We start from the raw sequence: 11,232 nt of genomic DNA, 5'->3' as shown, positions 1-11,232 counted from the left end.
CCTTAATATAAAAAGTCTAAGCCATTGGGGGGAGGGTTCTACAAAGCTAACATATGGAATTGTTTTAAGACGGTCATGCCATCGATCATTTAGCTATTTGATTTAGAATTTTAGGACCCCTTTAGGTATCCCAAAAAAGGAAATGATTTGATAAAATCTTGAATTTGCCCTTTACTACTATAGCCCATAGACCCACATTGAATTACACAGGAGGTTGGTGGAATCTTAATTGGGGAGGACAGGTTTGTGGTAATAGCTGGAGCAGAATCAGCGGAATGGTATCAAATACATCAAGCATTTGCTCCGTTCCAGCCATTATTATGAGCCGTCCTCCCCTCAGCAGCCTCCACTGATTGAATAACAGATTCAAAAAATGTATCATAAGGAATAAGATTTTGAAGTGTCTGTCCTCTAGGAGATATAATAAAGCTCAATTATTTTTTAATATTTTTTTTACACATAATTAACTCCTTATTTTTGTTGGCACAAAACTACCTCCATACTTCTATTAATTTGTATTGGTTAGCTTCAGACGACAGTCTCATATTTCCTTTGTGAGATTATCATCTTCCCATAGAGTGGTCATATTAGTTGTGTAGGCCAAACCATTCGGACGGTACAGTTGTTTTCCTGAGAAGACCCATTTTCAGGATGGCTCATGGTCTGACAAATACTACTGTAGCTCAGCCAACTTCCTCCGCAGATGAGGAAGGCTGACATAGGCGGATGCAGTGGATTGCGACACAGCCCATGCAAGAAAACAGATACTGTATCTTACAACAGGTGTAAACCTTTTTTATTTTTTATTTTATTTCACCTTTATTTAACCAGGTAGGCCAGTTGAGAACAAGTTTTCATTTACAACTGCGACCTGGCCAAGATAAAGCAAAGCATTGTGACAAAAACAACAAACACAGTTACACATAAACAAACGTACAGTCAATAACACAATAGAAAAAGTAAAAAATCCATGTACAGTGTGTGCAAATGTAGAAGAGTAGGGAGGTAGGCAATAAATAGGCCATAGAGGCGAAATAATTACAATTTAGCATTAACACTGGAGTGATAGATGTGCAGATGATGATGTGCAAGTAGAAATACTGGGGTGCAAAAGATTAAGAGGGTAAGTAATAATATGGGGATGAGGTAGTTGGGTGTGCTATTTACATATGGGCTGTGTACAGGTACAGTGATTGGTAAGCTGCTCTGACAACTGATGCTTAAAGTTAGAGAGGGAGATATAAGACTCCAGCTTCAGTGATTTTTGCAATTCCTTCCATTCATTGACAGCAGAGAACTGGAAGGAAAGCGGCCAAAGTACGTGTTGGCTTTGGGGATGACCAGTGAAATATACCTGCTGGAGCTTGCTAGCGTGCTACGGGTGGGTGTTGCTATGGTGACCAGTGAGCTGATATAAGGCAAGGCTTTACCTAGCAAAAACTTATAGATGACCTGGAGCCAGTGGGTTTGGCGACGAATATGTAGTGAGGGCCAGCCAACGAAAGCATACAGTTTGCAGTGGTGGGCAGTAAATGGGGCTTTGGTGACAGAACGGATGACATTGTGATAGACTACATCCAGTTTGCTGAGAAGAGTGTTGGGGGCTATTTTGTAAATGACATCGCCGTGAAATGAAATAAAATCAAATGTATTTATATAGCCCTTCTTACATTAGCTGATATCTTAAAGTGCTGTACAGAAACCCAGCTTAAAACTCCAAACAGCAAGCAATGCAGGTGTAGAAGCACGGTGGCTAGGAAAAACTCCCTAGAAAGGCCAAAACCTAGGAAGAAACCTAGAGAGGAACCAGGTTATGAGGGGTGGCCAGTCCTCTTCTGGCTGTACCGGGTGGAGATTATAACAGAACATGGCCAAGATGTTCAAATTTTCATAAATGACCAGCATGGAAAAATAATAATAATCACAGTAGTTGTCGAGGGTGCAACAAGTCAGCACCTCAGGAGTAAATGTCTTCATTAAGAGTATCTCTACTGCTCCTGCTGTCTCTAGAGAGTTGAAAACAGCAGGTCTGGGACAGGTAGCACGTCCGGTTAACAGGTCAGGGTTCCATAGCCGCAGGCAGAACAGTTGAAACTGGAGCAGCAGCATGGCCAGGTGGACTGGGGACAGCAAGGAGTCATCATGCCAGGTAATCCTGAGGCATAGTCCTAAGGCTCAGGTCCTCCGAGAGAGAGAAAGAAAGAGAGAATTAGAGAGAGCATACTTAAATTCACACATGACACCGGATAAGACAGGAGAAGTGCTCCAGATATAACAGACTGACCCTAGCCCCCCGACACATAAACTACTGCAGCATAAATACTGGAGGCTGAGACAGGAGGGGTCAGGAGACACTGTGGCCCCATCCGATGATACCCCCGGACAGGGCCAAACAGGCAGGATATAACCCCACCCACTTATCCAAAGCACAGCCCCCACACCACTAGAGAGATATCTTCAACCACCAACTTACCATCCTGAGACAAGGCCGAGTATAGCCCACAAAGATCTCCGCCACGGCACAACCCAAGGGTGGGCGCCAACCCAGACAGGAAGATCACGTCAGTGACTCAACCCACTCAAGTGACACACCCCTCCTAGGGACGGCATGGAAGAGCACCAGTAAGCCAGTGACTCAGCCCTTGTAATAGGGTTAGAGGCAGAGAATCCCAGTGGAGAGAGGAGAAACGGCCAGGCAGAGACAGCAAGGGCGGTTCGTTGCTCCAGAGCCTTTCCATTCACCTTCACACTCCTGGGCCAGACTACACTCAATCAGATGAGTATTCAGTAAAGACTTAAAGGTTGAGACCGAGTCTACGTCTCTCATATGGGTAGGCAGACCATTCCATAAAAACTGAGCTCTATAGGAGAAAGACCTGCCTCCAGCTGTTTGCTTAGAAATTCTAGGGACAATTAGGAGGCCTGTGTCTTGTGACCGTAGCGTACGTGTAGGTATGTACGGCAGGACCAAATCGGAAAAATAGATAGGAGCAAGCCCATGTAATGCTTTCTAGGTTAGCAGTAAAACCTTGAACTCAGCCCTTGCCTTAACAGGAAGCCAGTGTAGGGAGGCTAGCACTGGAGTAATATGATCACATTTTTGGGTTCTAGTCAGGATTCTAGCAGCCATATTTAGCACTAACTGAAGTTTATTTAGTGCTTTATCCGGGTAGCCAGAAAGTAGAGCATTGTAGTAGTCTAAACTAGAAGTAACAAAAGCATGGATGAATTATTCTGCATCATTTATGGACAGAACGTTTCAGATGTTACGTAGATGGAAAAAAGCTGTCCTTGAAACAGTCTTGATATGTTTGTCAAAAGAGAGATCAGGGTCCAGAGTAACGCCGAGGTCCTTCACAGTTTTATTTGAGACGACTGTACAACCATCAAGATTAATTGTCAGATTCAACAGAAGATCTCTTTGTTTCTTGGGACCTAGAACAAGCATCTCTGTTTTGTCCAAGTTTAAAAGTAGAACGTTTGCAGCCATCTACTTCCTTATGTCTGAAACACAGGCTTCTAGCAAGGGCAATCATGTTTCATTGAAATGTTCAGCTGTGTGTCATCCGCATAGCAGTCCATCCATCGCGCAGGAAAATAGTTTAAAGAACTCCTCCATGGGCATCCTGAGTGGCACAGTGGTCGAAGGTGCTGCGCTGCAGTGCTAGCTGTGCTCCTAGAGATTCTGGGTTCGAGTCTAAGCTCTGTCGCAGCCGACCACGACCGGGAGACCCATGGGGCGGTGCAAAATTGGCCCAGCTTCGTCTGGTTTAGGGGAGGGTTTGGCCGGCAGGGATGTTCTTGTCCCATCACACACTAGCAACTCCTGTGGCGGGCCTGCCTTCTATATTAAGCGGGCATTGTGTCAAGAAGCAGTGCAGATTGGCTGGGTTGTGTTTCAGAGGACGCACGGCTCTCGACCTTCGCCTCTCTCTCTCTCGAGTCCTTACGGGAGTTGCAGCAATGGGACAAGACTGTAACAACCAATTGGGTAGAAAAAATATATAATATTATATAAAAGATATATTAAAACAAAAAAATAACTTCTCCATGCCTTAGGTTGTCTGTTGAAGTGGACTCAGATAAATGCTTAAAAAAGCATTACTAGTTGCATAAACACATGACATAAGTGATATTCACAATTTGAAGATTATCTTTAGCAAATTACTAAAACCATGTCACTTTCGGGTCTTTGTAATGCACTTCCCACATCGCAATGACTGGGTAAAAGCCAATTTATGCTTGATCCAAAATGTTTTTGGAGGCTCCATATGGAGTGTGACACAATTGGAGTCTGGTGGCATGCGGAGGCCAAATTGAGCTCCATACCGCATTGCCGTGCGCCTCCCATTTTTTTTTAGAAGGCTGAGTGTCTGCATAGCTCAGTGTAGTTCCGCATTGACATGATTGGTTGACGGTAGGAGTGGGTGGGGATTCTGTATAAACACAAACTCACTTCCTTGACAACTTCCTTCACAACAGCTCCGTACTGTTCGGCGAAGCGCACGAAATATGAATGCCCCGACATCTGCAAAGGCCATATCACCATAAATGCTACATGGCCAATGCACACCTGGGATTGACCATGTGGTGCGTTTTATGCTTGATCCGAAAATGTGTTCGGAAAAGGGTGCGACGCAATGGCGGAGTCTCCATAGTCACACAGATGTCAAATTGAGCTCCGTACCCCATCGCCGTGCAAATTTTGCAGCGCCCTTTAAGGACCTAAAATACCAGGAGCAGCTGGCATTGGAGTATGAATGCCAAGCATGGGAGCTGGTGTGACTGACATAGGGCTCCGTTCAACTCCTTCTCGCCCTTCCACCTGTTGTAAACTCTTCACAATTGTGTTATGTAGTTGTCGCTGAGTAGACTACTACTCTGAAGATTTGTATTTTTTCTCTCAAATTAACTTTTGATTAAATAATATAACATCTTCCCAACGTTGTTTAGCATTATCTAGTCCAAATATGGCATGATTCCACTATCTATCTATTTGCATTAACTTTCAAATAGTGCCTTTTATTTTGAAGGCGAACCACAAATGCCACTATTATGGATCATCTTTATTGTGGCTAGCTTCACATATGTCGGAGGGCGCTCTATTGCATGTATTGTCCGTTTGGGAGTTGCCTCCGTAGTAACAGTCCAGCCCCCTGAAAACAAACCATATTTGAATAACAATCCAGTATAGATATGGCGGAGTTGTAACTTTTGACTATACAATGTTTTTTCTAACGAGTTCTAAGCGTTGAAAGATGTTACAGATGTGATCGCCTACCGTCCAATAAATCAGTGGAGCTCGGTCAGATAAACTGGAATTTTTCAATAGAAACTCCTCCTACAGACTACATTGATTCAACGTCGTATAATGATACATACATAATTCGTCCTGTTTCGTCTGAGGTACGAAGGAAATCGTCCCTTTGGCCGCAACAAACGGTATAATTTTCATACAAGGATTATATTGCGAACACGGGATTCAGTTTCAGGAATATAGGTCATTGTGTCTGCATAATAGCCTGCTCACTATAACAGTTTAGCGTTGCTTCCATTGGAAGTGTAGTCAGTTGGGGAAAACCTCGTGCTACCGCTACAAAGTGATACGAACGCGGATTTTTATTCAGCACGGGTAAGCAAATGGGACATAGATTATCATTTTCATACATTACAATATGTATAAAGGATTTTACAATTACGATTTGTTTTAAAGAGCTCTTGTGATGAGAAGGCCAGGGATGTGGGTCCTTCGATTTTAGGGCTTTTGTCTCGTGCCTGCTGTGTGCCTACTATAAAAACAATTGTAATGATTTGCCACCACATAAGGATAATATCGAGCATATCGGAACTTGGAATTTAACCTAAATGTATGAAATATAGTTATGTCTGTTGATTATTGTCAACCATACCTAGTGTTGTCCTCGCTCCTAAATTCCCTTTGCATACGTAGCCTATGCATCGTGGCCATGTCATTGAAAATGTCACCAATATCAAATTACTCTACTTTCGAAGCATGTGAAAACTATTGTAGCCACATATTCGCAATGCTTTTGGAGTAGTCTAATGTTGAAATATAATAAATAACATAATTTTTGTCCATCACAATAAGTAGCATTGTTATTGTCATCAATTACAGCCTCCAAATAGGAATACCTATTTATTCCTGGAGTGTGAGAATGGGTACATTTGAGTAATTTAGCAAACACTCTTATCCAGAGCTACTTACAGTAGTGAGTGCATATATTTGAGTACTTTTTCGTACTGCGTAAGACTATTCACCAGTGGCTAATTACAGTAGCCAGTTTGAACTACACATCATAAACATATTTGATCTAGAATAGCTCAAAGACACCAACTTTCCAGGAAAGAAAAGCAACCCTAACTTTTCCTACAAATATAGCTACTTAGTCATGACTCCAGGATAAGGTTATTGAATAATAGATGGTTATTATGGTTTGTATAATTGCCTGAATAACTCAGATGCACTACATGAAAGCTTGTGAGAGATATGTACACTAAACCAGGGTATCCCAAGTGGCACCCTATTCACTATGTAGTGAACTACCTTGACAAGTGCACATAGGGCTCTGGTCAAAAGTAGTGTGCGTTGTAGGTAATAGGGTGCAGTTTGTGACAATCAATGCTAATATGCCAGTGGGTGGCTCATTACTGTGCAGTAGGTCAGAGTTTGCTGCATTGCAATCTACTAATGGGTTTCAAATGTTTCCCCACACTGTTTTGGCCAGCGACCATGTAAATCTATCATTCGGCTGTGTTTGGAATTCAAAAATATGCTGAGAACAGATTTGACCAAAATGATATGATGATGTACTGCAGTGGTTTATGTATCGTTCAGTTAAGACAAGACAGTCCAGATGGGTAATCCTCCCAATACTGCAAAACAAGCCATTTTATTACTGTGTTTAAGGCTAATAGAATATATTACAACAGTTCACACGTCATTCTTCATAGCCTCATACCATAGACTAACAAAATGGTTCTTGGACATTATTTTTGTTCTGACATAGTAATAAGGTATGTCTTGATTCCTTATTAGTGGATGATTTGTTTGTCAATACGATTGTCAATATTGAGCTAGTTGCTACTTATCTATAGTGTTGACTTGTTCTTATATCTTTGTCCTCATTACAGAACATGGGCCCAGAAGGAAATGTTTGAGAGAGGTACCTTTGATTTCTAGAAAGGTAAAGCATCTTGGTGTTTCGTTGTGTCAGTTGGCTTGTAATTGACAGGGATGACAGTGCTGTATGCTAATTTGTATGCGTGTGTGAATTGTGTGTGATCATCTAATGATTATTATGTGCATCACCTGCTTTGCTATAACCTATATGTTTACTTTTCAGACTGCAGGGGGGAACTTGCCAGTATGGAGGCTACCAACATACTGCCCATTCTGAAGAAACGCCTAGCCTTCTTGTCAGGTAATAATATCCTCCAGTCAGTCAAAGCTGTTTATCTTTACTGTTGACAGAGATGGCTTCTTGGAATGATCCGCACTGCATTTACATTGCTAAGCTTAACATTACATTTACCAGTGATCATCTTTACATAGAAATGCCCAACAGTAGTGCCAGAATCTACTATTACTACTTTACCTTTGTCCTCGTGCAACTGGCTCAAGCACTATTTGTGCTGCTTATTGAACATTCCCAGTCAGTGAAATAAGCGTACAGCAGTGAGAGCCAGCATTATCAAGGAAGTGGAGGCAGGCAGAGTTCACTAAAAAGTAACTTGAAGTTATGCATGCTCGTATAATTCCCAGGATTGTGAAGCTTTGTGTGTACCCCACATCTAGCTCTCATTTTCACCAAGTTGCTTAATCATTATAGGTGTGCAAGGGAACAACCATTTGAAGTTGCTGTGTTATTGGTGTGCTCATCATCCCTCTCTAGCCTCTGAAGGGAGTGTAGTGTTAGTCCTTGGTCTAGGAGTGTAGTGTTAGTCCTTGGTCTAGGAGTGTAGTGTTAGTCCTTGGTCTAGGAGTGTAGTGTTAGTCCTTGGTCTAGGAGTGTAGTGTTAGTCCTTGGTCTAGGAGTGTAGCTAGTCCTTGGTCTAGGAGTGTAGTGTTAGTCCTTGGTCTAGGAGTGTAGTGTTAGTCCTTGGTCTAGGAGTGTAGTGTTAGTCCTTGGTCTAGGAGTCTAGTAGCGAGTCCTTGGGTGGTCTGATAAACCCCCCTCTCTATTCTTGGCTCTGGCAGGCAGTGTGTCGTGATAATAGCCTGTTGTTCTGTTCTGTCCTGCCTGCTGCTGACAGAATGAGGTTTCTCATCTTGTTGATGATGCTGATTTGAAGGTCACAGCACCAGGGCTGCGTCAGGGAGGGACTCTGTGTTCAGATACTGTTGAAGGTCTCATTGACTTACTAGGTACTAGATACACAACAAAATGAATGCTTGTGGCATTAGAATAGATCTTTATTCTTGTTACACTAAAGTCTAATGAAATACTAGCTAATAGTTAATTTCACAAATTGATAAATATGGATTTTCTTTCTTGTTTGCTTCAAAGAGAACAATGTTTTGGATTGAGCTGCTGTACTGCATACACTCACACACGTTTAGTTTGAGAGTAAATGGGGTTTCTCTTGAGATCCAATTTCACATTTTGGCAAAATAATAGTTTAGACAATAAAATAAAGAAATGTGCCGGTGAGCATAATTTAAAGACTTCTGTTAGTTAGTTTTTTTCTAGACTAGTAAAAGTCTCCAATAGACACAGATTCCTGTCAGGAAAATCACAACAATCAACTATGTGGTTTCCTGTGTTTAGAGTCTTACACATATAAAAGAAAGAACAAAGCAGCTACTTTGTCACTTCCCTGAATGAAATCTGACTACCTGACTAACACTGGCTTGAAAGAAGACTGACTTTGACAAATAGTTGTTGCTTTTATGTCACTGACTCCTAGTGGACACAAAACTAAGTTTGACGAGAATACTGTTGCTTTTGCTCCTTTAACCCTGACATGTGGCACTAGAGACTCCTTTGGTTCATCCCCTTATCATTATACAGATGTGTTACGAGGAACAAAACGATGTAGCAGGAGCTTTTGAGTCAGAGGGTATGTCCCAGATGGGACCCTATTCCGTATATAGTGCACTACTTTTGACCAAGGCCAATAGGACTGTGGTCAAAAGTAGTGCACTACATAGAGACTAGGGCATAATTTGGTACACATCCAGGGGCAGAGCTCCCTCCATCATTACCGCTGTCCGTGGCGTTTACAAGACACTACTCCTTTAACAGATGATTCTTGGCCGGCCGTACTTGGAATACTTGGTTCTGCCCGACCTTCTCCAAAGTCTACCATTATATGACTGTTATTTACACACAGTCCTATTTATACACACTTTTTAGTGTGCATTCTTTGAAAATTGATTGTTTAATGACTTGTACGGTGAATCAGTGTAGATACCATAGAATTAGAAGGAATAAAATGGCCTTGGAACCTCTGACCATGGAAATTTGACTGGCACACTCATGGGTACGCCCACTACGGTAGATACACTAGGTCTCTCTTGCAAAATAACATTTATCTCAGTGAGACTAATCTGTATAAATAAAGAGGAATAACAGTTATTGTTCTGGTTGTTTCACATTCACAGGAGGCAAGGACAGACGCAGTGGACTGATCCTAACCATTCCACTATGTACAGAACAGACCAGTATGGAGGAGCTCAGCTCCACGTTGGACTATCTCCTCGGCATCCCCAGGCAAGAATCAATCACTGGCACACACTGTATTATCACCACTGACTTATAAAGATCTAGATACATTCAACTGGGGTTTCAATTGGATAGCATGCTTTTTGGGAGCATGTTCTAGTAGATCCTTCAAACAATCCTTAAAAATAAATAAATAAATCATGGTCCTTTATTATTTACAGTTCAATGGATCATTGTATTCATCATGTCCAAATACCACATACACAGCAGCTTGATTTGGAAATACTTACCACTATTATTTAATTAGGCAGAGAGCATTGCTTGTTAAGGTGGTCTACTTTTATTAGCCCATGGAATGTGAGCACAGAGCCTGTCCTTTATCTGGCTGACATTCTATTATTCTCATATTGATCTGTAGGCCTCTAAAAGGGATTTTGGCTCCATTGCTTTTGAAAATGCACTTGCATAGCAACAGTATTGGACGTTCATTAGACTGTATTCTATTTGGATTGAGCTACTTCTGCTACGTGGGTGTGGTGTGGGAGAGAAGACCAAAAGTTAAGGAAGATCATGCTATGTTAGCTTGTGACTTCTGCATAATGATCACACAATTTCTGATCTGTATTCATCTCGGCTTTATGGTCCTGTCTGGCTCAGTTAGTAAGAACATGGCGCTACGGTTGTGGGTTCCCAGTGGGATGCTTTCCTCATCTACGTATCTGATGTCTTCTATTGACCTATACTGGGATCCTTGGTGTCAAATTCATGGAACAAGAGCACACATTATTACAGGTAGACACACAATCACCATATTTCTCTTGTCTTCTCTCTTCAGTGACAAGTGCAAAGCAAGAGGCTTCACAGTCATCGTGGACGGACGAAAGTCACAGTGGAACATCGTGAAGACTGTGGTACTGATGTTGCAGGTAGGAACTGATAAAAGAAGGGGTTCATGTTGCTGGTAGGACACAGAGAATCAGCACAGTGTTCCTTTTAGGATAAAAGCACGGTTTACCCCACACTGCATTGAGACGAGAGGTCCATATTTCTGTGTATCAAGCGGAGGAACGCCTGTCAAAAACATGGCACCTACACCTCATTTCAATCTGCAGTCTTTATCTCCTACTGCATTTGCAATGTATAGAGGATTACAGTCATATGTACAGTAGTGAGTACTAATAACATCCTCTACAGTTTGACAGCATGATGACTCATGTAGGTCAGTCAGTCACTATTGTCTCTGTTGTACTTTACTTTCTCCTGACTGTTTCTATGCAGTCTGCTATAACACACCCAGGCTAGATAAGAAGACGATGCCTTGCTTTGTTGTATTAGAAAAAGACTAGTGGCGGGTGAGGATGTAGAAATGCTTTAACATGATGTGTTCTGTTCCCAATGGCCTATTTAACAATGTTCAGTAGGTTTAACCCTTTAAAACCCACCACTCTCTATTTATAAGGATCCTAATGAATATTCATGAGTGTAATGATTAATTAGCGCAGTATAGAGGAGCATATGTCCGAGTGAGAAGCAGATGCGGGCATGA

At 41.9% G+C, this 11,232-nt stretch overlaps 1 protein-coding gene across 5 annotated transcripts in view; it reads left to right on the top strand.

Annotated features, from left to right (window-relative positions):
* Positions 1-4,476: 4,476 nt before the first annotated feature.
* Positions 4,477-11,232, top strand: part of sestd1 (SEC14 and spectrin domains 1) — a 38,838-nt gene continuing 32,082 nt past the window's right edge. For 3 of the 5 annotated variants that reach the window (XM_065013707.1, XM_029637388.2, XM_029637360.2), the window contains exons 1-5: positions 4,615-5,632; positions 7,153-7,205; positions 7,365-7,442; positions 9,626-9,734; positions 10,522-10,612. In XM_065013707.1, the coding sequence (XP_064869779.1) occupies positions 7,388-7,442; positions 9,626-9,734; positions 10,522-10,612 (255 nt within the window). In that variant the 5' untranslated portion in view covers positions 4,615-5,632; positions 7,153-7,205; positions 7,365-7,387. Of the gene's footprint in view, positions 4,591-4,614; positions 5,633-7,152; positions 7,206-7,364; positions 7,443-9,625; positions 9,735-10,521; positions 10,613-11,232 lie in introns of those variants that run through there. The other 2 variants (XM_029637378.2, XM_029637369.2) reach the window with 2 other exon arrangements.

Source organism: Oncorhynchus nerka, linkage group LG3 (genome assembly GCF_034236695.1).
Source record: "Oncorhynchus nerka isolate Pitt River linkage group LG3, Oner_Uvic_2.0, whole genome shotgun sequence".
Taxonomy (NCBI): domain Eukaryota; kingdom Metazoa; phylum Chordata; class Actinopteri; order Salmoniformes; family Salmonidae; genus Oncorhynchus; species Oncorhynchus nerka.
Note: the sequence above shows the minus strand (reverse complement) of the source record. Positions and strands in the feature narration are given on the sequence as shown.